General features: G+C 39.7%; 1 protein-coding gene across 14 annotated transcripts in view; it reads right to left on the bottom strand.

Annotated features, from left to right (window-relative positions):
- Positions 1 to 11,160, bottom strand: part of SPECC1 (sperm antigen with calponin homology and coiled-coil domains 1) — a 97,284-nt gene that overhangs the window by 17,654 nt on the left and 68,470 nt on the right. For all 14 annotated transcript variants that reach the window (XM_040532730.1, XM_040532731.1, XM_040532724.1 and 11 more), the window contains 3 exons: positions 10,899 to 10,980; positions 6,880 to 7,030; positions 6,066 to 6,168 (listed from right to left, as the gene is read on the bottom strand). In XM_040532730.1, the coding sequence (XP_040388664.1) occupies positions 6,066 to 6,168; positions 6,880 to 7,030; positions 10,899 to 10,980 (336 nt within the window). The remainder of the gene's footprint in view (positions 1 to 6,065; positions 6,169 to 6,879; positions 7,031 to 10,898; positions 10,981 to 11,160) is intronic.

Below are 11,160 nucleotides of genomic sequence, written 5' to 3'. Positions count from 1 at the left end.
CTTCTTGCTTCTAAATATAACGCTTGGTTTCCAGAATAAGGAAGAAACTGTCGAACACAGACATGTTAATGTACAACTGGCCATGACGGAGCTTTTGGATCTGTTATGAAGCAGGACCCGACAACATGCAGCCCCTGAACCTGCCTGCTTGCTGCACCAGCAGCCAAGGAACCGGCACCCAGGCTGGTGGGCCTAGCAGCAGAGTTCTCCCTGATGTGGGAACGTTGGCCTTATGGCCATGAGACCAAAGGGAACGTTGTAGATCCTCATCAGCCTATCTGCTTTTGTATGTCTTCGGGCAATACTTAATGTGTGCTGGATCTCATCCAGCCATCAAACCAATAAAAAAACATGGGAAGAAGCAGGGGATAATACCATGGAGTAGGGCTCGAGAACAAAGACGATATGGCAGAAATACTATCCAGTGCACAACAGAAAAGGAATGCAAATTCCTGTGAGAAAAAGAAAGCCACAAATTCATAAACATAGAGCTAGTATTATTCCGAGTTTAAATTGAATACAAAAGGGTAAAAAGCTTTATATTATATCTGCTGCCAAGCCACTAGATTACTTGACAAACAACAAATACTGACACAACCTTTATTTTTCTCCCTAAGCTTTTGCATCCTTGCTACAAGAAGAATGTAGTATCATGCAGATGCTGCCATTTCTACAAGGTCTGATATACCAGTTTTATGCTTCTAGTAGCAAGAGCACTCAGAATTACACTTCATGACTTTCAGGTTATGTTTGGAAGTAATTTTTTTCCAATTTCTGTCTCCCAGGGCTGGAATCGCCATAATAACAGGAATACTTAGAGCAGATATTTTTCTTCTTTTCGAATAGTTAGCTGAGGCACTACATAGGAAAGGCACTTTTATTAATATATTCAGCAAAGACTAAGGCTCAAGTGTTGCAGACAGCATCAGGATATTTCATCAGAGCCCTAAAGCTATCGGTGTCTTAAGAAAAGGAAGCATCAAAAAATTCACAACTTTCCAGACAAATATTCAGAATGACTGAGGGTACATATTTTAGTACTTTACTAATCCAGACTAAACAACATAATGTTGGAGATTATTGCCCTAAAAATAGTTCCTATGTACTCCTAAGAATACTTTCTAATACTGCACAGTGTTCCTGGGACCTGCTGCAGAGGTAAGTGACACCAAATAAAACAGGGAAACAAAATTCTCTTCTAGCTTTGCTCATAGTTGCTAGAGTATTTTAATGCAGGATAATGAAAAGGAACTCTTGTCTCCAGGAGCTGCTTGATGATGTGAAAGCTAGGTAAAGGTCATGCTACCTAGTACTTACTGCATGCTGTTGGGATTCCTGCAGATGGTGTGAAATCTGATCTGAGGTTAGTCCTGTGAAAACCAAGACCACCAATACCAATTTGTCGGCCACCTGCAGTCGTTGTCAGTGCTAATGGGGAGCACTGCCTCCATCCATGAGAAAATGGACTCAGACTGTGATAGTCATAAAGCAATGGCTTGTATGCATGGGTAGGGAATATATGATACAAAAATCTTTGGAGGTACAGCTACTATTTCCCCCTTGTCAGTTCCACAGCATTTCTTATCTCCTCCTACTTTCCATTCCTTCCTCTAACAACCACACAGACAGATTCAGTATAAAAGATGGTGGTTCTTCAAGAAGTGGATCCCAAATGGTTCCTGTTAAACCAAGTGTAACTTGATAAAAGGAACAACCATGATGGTACGTTGGAAAAAAGACTCAGTCTCAAATTCTCTTTTCCTCTGTGCCATAGGATGGATGCGTAGTAGTTGGAAGAAATGCAAAAACAGTTCTTTTAAGCAAGCCATCTTCATTAACACGGTAGCAATTCCATCTCATCTCTGAAGAGGGTATGTGGCAGAAATAATAATCCTAAATTTTAATGGTCACGGGTTAAGTGCCTCTTGATGTTCCGTGTTTTCACAATACTTCTGTGGATAGCAACAGACTTAATCTAGAGAGATTTGGCCCCTTGACAAATGGTCTCCACAGAGAGCAAATAGAACCAGAGCACTTAAATAACACTAGTCACTAATGATATGATTATGGAAGGTGATAATGCAACAACAATGACTCTCAGCAGCTTCCAGGAGTTATGACTCATGGGAACAGAGCCTATTAGAAAAGAGGCACCAAATTTCTACTTCACACTGTTCCTATGATGTATAATCTTTTTAAATAGATGAGAAAAAAACACAAGACAACAGAGAAAAAGCTATTTTAACATAAATAACTTACTCTCAGCAGGCTTTGTGGTTTAAAGGACTTGTGGTAATTGAGCTGCAGAGCCACAAAAGCAGTTCTCAAGTCTGGTCACCTCATCACCCTACATTATATACCATGATGTCAACAAATTCAGAGAGGCAGGAGGAACAGTCTATGCGTGTCTAGCAAAAGAGATGTGGCAGTGTACATTTCTCATAGGCAACCACACTTCAGATTGAGTTGGGTTTGTTTTGTTTGCTTGTTTGTTTTTCAAGCTGGAGATTTTCCTCAAGGAAGTGTTGCAAAAAGCCACTAAGCCCAAAGCCTTATTTCACGGCAATTCTTTTTGATGCTGTGATTTCTTTGCACTTCCCCTGAACAGTTATTCAAAATTGATGCCCAAAATGCCAGAAAACATTGATCTAGGCATTGAAACCTGACAACTGATATCATGTGCTAGAACATACCATAGTTTATGAAATCTCACTTCCATATTTTTTTCCTCTTAGTCATTAAACTGAACTTCAGTTTAACAGTAAGAGCTTTACCTCCATTCTCATACTTCTTTCTCCATTTTCTAAAATATTACTTTCTCCTTAGTGTTCATAACCTTTTGATATCAAATCACTGTTTAAATAGGGATCTTAGAAATGACATAGCAGATTAGAGACGCGTAGACGCTTTCATGTTTCCCCTCAGTTACTGTAAACTCATGCAATTTCTTTATTTAAAAAAAACAAATCAAACCCTCCAGGCCAACATTCATTTATGTTGCACTTCTCTCAACTCGTTCCCATGTCCCTCTCTTGTTTTATGAGATTGCCTCCTAGGGAACACCACACTGAAGTAAAAAGCCAGGGAATGTTCCCTGTAGTCAGTGTAAGGATATATGCCAGGAGCAGGATGTAAATTTCTATCTATAGCATAAGCCTTGTATGGATTAAAGCATTTGAAAAGTGGAGCCTTGTGCACTGGTCCCTAGGTCTTATCCCCAGATACTCTCCTAGGTCACTAATCCAGCTTTCTTCAGGGAATGTGGGACATGGGTAGTAGCTGCTACTGAGAGAATCAAGTTATTCTAATCCGTTTTGTTCGTATCATTTAATGAAATCAGGTTTCTGCCTAATTTAAACAGAAGGGAATCCCCCTCCTCTTCCTCAGCTCACAGAACTGCAGACAGACTTATATTAAACCTCAAAGGCAGCACACTGTGATACTGAAAATAAGAAGTTAGGCAGCCAAGCATCAAGTCTTATTTTCTCTCATTCCACTGCGTCACTGAGCTGAAAATAGTTTGCTTCCCAAACTACTTGTGGTTCTGGGCTTCATGTTAGAAAGAACATAGCAGTATGCTGGGATTTGCACAGATGATGCCTCACAGACGGGGGTCTTACGTATGAAAAATAAGCGATGCACGTCATCAGGTTCTGCTTGCTGGAGTTCATTACTTCATTCCCACCAGTGCAGTGGCTAAGGCAGGAAGGAGGATGATGTTCTTTACTCCACTCCAGCTCTCTGTACTCAAAAATGATAAAAACTCCCTATGGAGCTTAATATCAGCCTTATCGTAAGAGTGCAAGGGTCAGGGAAAAGCTAGTTCACGAAGAGTCAGTGAATGCACCACAGCGAGCACGATGGGAACGAGAATCTGGGGAAGACTGTCCAAGAGATAACGCCTCTAAACGAAGCAATGAGGATAGAGAGGCAAGACTCTCACCATAAATAAAGACATTGTTTGTCCTTTGATACGTCTGATTTTAATTTTTATTCTGAGATCTTAACACTCTGGGCAATAAGCCCCCCAAACACATACACACACCCCACAGGCTGAACTTCTCAGCTTTTCCTGGCCCACGCAGTGTTTGTCAGTGCCAGTGCTGTACCTGCTCTTTTTGAAAACTGCTGAAAGTTCATTCTGCTGTTTTAGACTAACGACAGAGGACGGCCATCAACCGAACAAGAGCCTCAGCAGAGCAGGAACCAAAATGACAAAGCTTTTTCTGAAATATCAGCTGGACGGTCATGTTAGTAGCAACAGCACTCCAGCAGCCATATATAAAGCAAAGACTTCCATTGTCCTCTGAGCCAGGGACATGCTTTCCTCCAGAGACTAATACTAAAAGGAAAAACAAATAGACCCGGGCTGCTCGCATACCTCCTGGGTGGCCTGCTATCCGATACACTGTTAGCTCCACTACTTGGGTTCAGGATAGAAAAACAAAACTCCTTCTCTGTTCTATCACAGAGGGAATACTTGTCACTAGTCTGGTACCTCCCGCATCAGGGCAGGCCTTTATATCTGCAAGCGGTACAGTAATTTCTAAAAGCAGTACCTTCAGTCCTACCTGGGTGTAATCGGACAAAGGTAACTACAGGCTGCCTCTCAGAGAATGCTTCCCACAGTGAACTCAGATGAGTCAGACTATTTTAAAAGAAGTAGAGGAAGTTCCTATATCTGACATTTAAAACAAAAAAAGGCAATGCTGTCAGGAGAAAGTCTTACTCAGGGGTTGGGCTTTCTGGCTTAACACAAATTAGACTTGGAAAAGTTGTATTTCACCAATCATTTTCTGAGGACTGGATGGAAATGTTTCATGTGTCCCCCCCATCCCCTCCCCCTCAATACCTTCTAATCAAAGACCAGGAGAATTTTAGAAGATGAGATACAAGTATAAATTCAACAGAGTTGAAGATGCAACTTCACAGGACACTACTTGAGCCTTTTATGCAGTATCACATGATTGGAGGCTAAAATCTAACCCTGGCTTTATTGCTTCTAAGGTGTGTCTAAAGGCAAGAGCTTTCTCTGGTACTTGTCCTTCTGTGAAGTTCGTGCAAGTCATTTATGTGCACATGAATGTGTGCTATGTGCTAAGAAACAACTCACACTTTCATAGATGAGCTTATTTAAAGAGAACGCTACTGTCTTTTCTTCCAAACTCTTGTGCCCTGCAGCTAATGCTTCATAAAGAGCCAGTTGTGAAGAAAAAAATGTTATTATTTACTTTAAAAGATGGGCTCTGCTTTGATTAAAGACTTGCTCCAGGGTGCATATCATGCGGTGATAACTGCTTTGTTCTTCTGCTCTAAGTAACAAACAATATTATTCTTAAGAAAAAAAAAATCTCAACATTATATCAAACTAAGTCTATCCTGCACACCCAGCATATATCACAGGATGAACTGTTGCCTGTAACTGCCTTCTACAGCTCAGTTACAAGCAGAGCCCAAGGTCTAACTCAACTGTATACAAACACCAGCAATAGCTTTATGAGCACAGCAATGGCTGTAAAATAACTGGAGAAATTATTATGCCTGTTCAGCAGTGGAAAATCACTCCATAAAGAAATCACACGTTCTCAAGCAGTCAAAACTTGCTTTGTAAAATTCAGTGAAACTCCTGTAGATTAGAAAGAGCAGGGCCCTAAATTGCAGTTTGGTCAAGGTCACACATAGAATCATTTATTTGGTTTTACAGAAATGACCAATAAGAAAACGCTCATAACAACATGCCACCTACAGAAGCCTATAGAAAAATGTTAGAATGTCATTTCAAAAATTGATACCAAAGTGAACCACTGCTCATATACACTGCTTCTCACCATCAGTGACCTTTGATGCAGCAAATACTTCAGCTTTTACATGTGAATTACTTACGACAATGCAATATTGGGATCTGCAGCATTAAAAGAAATCTGAAGGAAGAGCACAGAAAACACCCAACAGAAGTAAACATGTAAAAAGCAGAAGACTGAATACATTTTTTTGAAGTGACATTGCTTACTGAACGTGTGTAAGAAAATGATAGAACTGTTCTCTAGAGAAAAGTAAAAATGTACCTGGTAGCCCTCTGTCTTCTTTTGGCACCATTTCAACAGAGCGTTCCTCTTCGAACCACCATACTCCCGGGCAAGGGCTGCCAATGGGTCTTTTCTCTCCACACTAATCCAAGACGGCATAAGGGAGAAGAATACATACAAATTTGCAATCTGTTTTTTTTTTTCTTCCAGTGTATAAATAATATCCATATGACAAAGCAAGACAGTATACAGAACCTAAATGGAAACCAAACTGTAATAGCTTTCAGAGCACACCTTCTATCTAAAGAATCTGTGACAACAAATTCACATCCAATTGAGCTGCTGCAGAATGAGTTCTTGAATGAACTGAAATATCTGCAAACTGTGTTGCAGTCAAGGCCTAGAGTACAGTTAAAGGCCATCAGTCAAAACACTCACATTGCCTCCACCCTACAACTTTTACTTCTGTGAGTAATGGTGGAGATGAGAGGAAAATGATGTGTCTGGCTTTCTCCTAGACCTCAAAGTCTCAAAGTTTAACTCGCCATAATGTGCAAAGCTACAGCAAGATAATGATGGAATTTTGGCATGCAACAAAGTGACTCCTGAAAAGCTGCTATCCTCGTTTTGTCACAATTGCTCATCTTACAGATAATTGTGGTTATTATAGCCTGAATTTTGATATTTGGCTCTGGTGTAGTTTACACAGCCTGGTAATTCAGAACTGGATAGAGTAGCCAGCAGACTTTCTACTGGAGACAAGAAACCACTGGATTGAAATGTTCATCTTGGTGGCAGGTAATGCTGTCTATCTTTCCAATGTGCTGTTTTTCCCAGGAAACTTAGCTGGTACCTGAGTTTGCTTTGGGGTTTCAAGCTGCTGGAGGTTGAGGTAAGCATTCTGCTGCTGAAGGCCATAGGGGGTTTGCTCAGGGATTCCAGGGACGGGCTTTTACGGAGGTAATGGTCTGGTTTCAGCTCTTCATTTCTCCCCTTCAGAAGGTCTGTGGGAATTAAAAAAAAAAAAAAGAAAAGCTGTCAGTTTGCAGTCTGAGGAATTCAATTAATCACTGTCCTGCCACCCAGCACACAATATGTAGTCTGTTGTTTTGATTCTAAACAAATGTACTCATTTGTTCATTAAACACACATGGGACTAGGAAACCTTGAGCAGATTAGAGGTGATCATAACAACGAATGGCTTTGATGATTTCAACAATACAGACTGCCTGGTTTCCTGTGATTGATACTCCTGCTGGGGGGTAGGGGCCTCAGGTGAATGAGGGGAAATACCAAAATCCACAGACTTAAAGGTTCAAAAGCTGATCACCAGATATCTTCACCAGATGACTGACCAGCCCTAGTATAATAATTTCTTTTCTTGCCACTAGTATTCATGTAACAAGACGACCTCTTGTCTTCTGAATACAACCCAGCAGTAAAAGGCATTTATTACCACATGATGCTTGGCATCCTATCTAACATGACTTTGGGAAGTCTCAATATGTTCATAGCAGATGCATCTGTATTATTATGACATATATTAAGTATTTTTAAATATTACATATTGGTTTTATGATATATATTTATGTGTGTGTGCATATATATTTAAAAAATCAACAAAATTAGTAGCCATGGAACCCAATGCTGATAAGTTTTTGAACAGAAGCCAGAGATCATAGAAATCAAATTATCTCCCCAATGCACATCAATTACAACTGAGAGTGATGAATAACAGAGTTATCCATTTCTTCTCTGTAGACAGACTGTCAACAAGCCAGGATCTATGAGCAGCACATTATGAGGTATCAGAAATTAATTGAATGCAGAACATTTAACTTTGTCTTTCTTTTCAGCTACTTCCCTATGTTAATTACTAAATAATGTCAGATCTCCTAAACGTATGAATTCCTTCTTATCTCAGCTTCAGCAAAGGATAGTATCAGTGAATCGCTCCTAAATTTCTTTTCAGCTGGGGTGTATCAGCAGTTGCCAGACAAGCACATCCTTCCAAATGGAGCGTGGTAACCATAGGCATGCAGCTGCCCTTGCTTTGGCTCCTGGAAGTCATTAGACTAACAGCATTTATAGCTGCTGAGAGCTATAGGCATTCCTGCACCTTCTTTCCACAGCAGAGGCGGCCGCTAAGTTCCGATCTATTAAGTCATCTTGATGGAAAAGGACAGAATCCAGTCCTGGGAGACTGTCTTATTCCAAGAATCCTGGCTGTTGGCAGAGCTTTGTTGTGTTTGCATACACCTTGCTCAGTCAGGATCATCCTTCCCTTCACTCTTCTGCCCTTTCTTCGTGTACATCATAAATTCGTAACAAGAAATAACATGCAGAATAATGCTTTAAAATACCGCATACTAGAAAATGCAGAACAGAAACCCTAGACTTCATTTACCTCCCTGAAAAGGGAGGCCCTCTCTTCCCAACCAGCTGAGCTTATTTAGAAGAAGTAACTCCACATGTCTGTCTGTGTATGAATATTTGGATATATTACCCCTCTGTCATTTGAAGGCAATACAGAAAATCTGCTTTTATGCCTTTTGGTGGTTTTCCACCGTACGGTCCACATGCATATGACTCTTCTAACTCCTCTTTAGGTTGAGTTGATGGAGAACTGCCAACGGTTTCTCCCAGTTATCTCAAATTTAAATAGCCATGCCAGTCAGACAGGCATTCAACGAATGATTCTTGATGTTTTAAATTTAAAAATATTTTGTTTAGAGAAACAGATTTACAACAAAGGGCCTATCAATAGGTAAAATCTGAACATTATAAAGAGGGATGTAGGGTTCTCACTAGCCTGCAAGGGTGGCAAAAAAGCACACTGTTAAATTGTCATTAACATAATTGGACTTGGCTAATGGCATGGTGCAATTAGGAAGTGCTGTGCCAATCATTCAGGACGCATTCATGTGTGGTACAAGAAAGGGAAGGATAAGGAAGGCTCCCAGACAGGAATAAAAGCTATTGGAAGTACTGTGCTATATAACTGCAAAGAAAGGAAGAAGAAGACGAGGGTATATTAGGAGCCATTTGGAAAAAGAAATGAGATAATAATGATTAAGGAAAATCACATCCTGTTAGCACAATCTGTTTGCACTATTTAAAGAAACTTTTTGGCTACTGGCTTGAATTACACGGTAGTGCCAAAGTGGTGCAATACTGGTATCCACCCTTGTACCTTGAGTCTCTCTTGCATGAGTAATATACTTCCTCTGACTTATTTCTGGCTCCCAGACACTCCAGGACAGAACCAGTAAACCTATGATTCTAACTGAAAAGATCATGGTCAAAAACCTGCTCTCTCTGTGAAGTAATCCGCTCTCCTCTGCAATAATATAACATTTGGGTCAGATTAAGGACATCACAGAACCCTGCTATGATATTAGTCAGATGGAATCAGCCAGAAGATTATTATTATGGAGACTACTTCACTCTGAATTTCCTTGGGGATATTTTTTAATTCAGCCTTGTTTGCATAGGACTTGGATCAACTGCCTTCTAGGATTATTTAGATTGGAACCAGAGCTATTACAACTTTATAGTGAGTAAGCATTTGCTATAGATTACTGGAACTAAATCAAACCCAGGTACAGAGAGAAGTGGTACATGCAGGAACTTGTTAGATAAGTGACCATAAATTTTTACCATACAATGGCTAATAAAATATCTGTTGATTTAAACAGATTTTCATGGAACAATTGTCTACGGGTAATACAGCAATTATCCACAGCCTGAACTGGGATACTTATTATTAGGGAACAGCATTATATTATTATATTATAGCTGACAGATTACTTCACCGTACAGTAAATAGGCAGAGACTAAAATGGTTTTATGTTCTGTTCAGGATCAGAGTACACTCTCCTGCAAGACATTTTCTGGAAATCAGTTGACACATATAAGGAAACTGTCTGTTCCACTAATAACTTCTGTTTGCTTATCATTTACTCTTGTAGGAGAAACTGGTAGCACAGACAGGATTAATGGTTATTTATGTTGCCATCCACCTTATAAACTGTTTTACTGTTCAGATCCAGTATCTCTTCGCTTCTGAATCCTGGAAGGGGCATCTTAGCAGATTATTTGAAGAGTTTAAAAGGTAGGCAGGTTCTAATTTCTCTCCTGTGCTAACAAACTATTGCAGAAACTGCCTCCAGTTTCATTGAGGCCTGACTACATGAATATAATACTTCATCTGTCCTTAAAAATTCAATAATCTATTGGTACTAGCTTTGATTCCAATGCAATAACTACATCCAGGACTAGACAAGCAAAATAAAGGGCCCTAGAGAAAAGGGAAACAAACACTGGTAGAAAAGAATATTAAATGACAAGAGAACAAAAGCAAAGTGTGAAAGAAAAACAAATGCCTCTCTTGAGAACTTACAAAACAAACTGCTTCAAGCCCAAATATGACTGCTCCTAAAACAGTTGCATCTGTATCTGAAATGTTTCATGTATTTCAAATGAAGCCCAATTTCAAAACAAACAGACCCCCAGAAGACAGTGCCCTGGGTTTATTCCAGATACATATATGTTGAACAAAATTCAGTCCTTTTCAGCTCCACGGTATGGATTAAAGAGGTGCCATGGATACTTTGAAATACAGACGGCAAGTTTGTGTTGGCAAACCATATTGTATCAGCTTTTTTTTTTTTTTTTTAATTTTCTAAGGCTAAGAGCAAGATGGAAACATGACAAAATTAAAAAGCTCTCTAAAACAGAGACACTAAAGACACTTCTTCATGTTTCCTTTGACCATACGTGAAGAGGAAAAACGGCCCAGAAAGACCAACATTTAATGATTAGCTTTTGCTGGCCAAAAGAGGCAGCATTTGTACATTTACTGCAATTTACCTGCAAGAGGAAGGTCTGAAAGTTCTGCGTGCTTGGCAACCCCTTTGCTGGCTGGCTTTGTATTGTTATAAACAGAATGTCTCTGTGAAACAAATGTACAAAAGGATTAAAAAATACTAGACATCACACTTAAACAGGCTAGCAAAAAGAAGAGATGCTTCTGCTATCTCAAGATCACAAAGCAGGTTGAGGAATACAGGAAGCTTTCTACAAGGTATCAGCTTGCACCCAGAGCTGGATAAATAGTGGTGAAAAATAAAAG

The sequence above is a fragment of the Cygnus olor genome, chromosome 20, assembly GCF_009769625.2.
Source record: "Cygnus olor isolate bCygOlo1 chromosome 20, bCygOlo1.pri.v2, whole genome shotgun sequence".
Taxonomy (NCBI): Eukaryota; Metazoa; Chordata; class Aves; order Anseriformes; family Anatidae; genus Cygnus; species Cygnus olor.
Note: the sequence above shows the minus strand (reverse complement) of the source record. Positions and strands in the feature narration are given on the sequence as shown.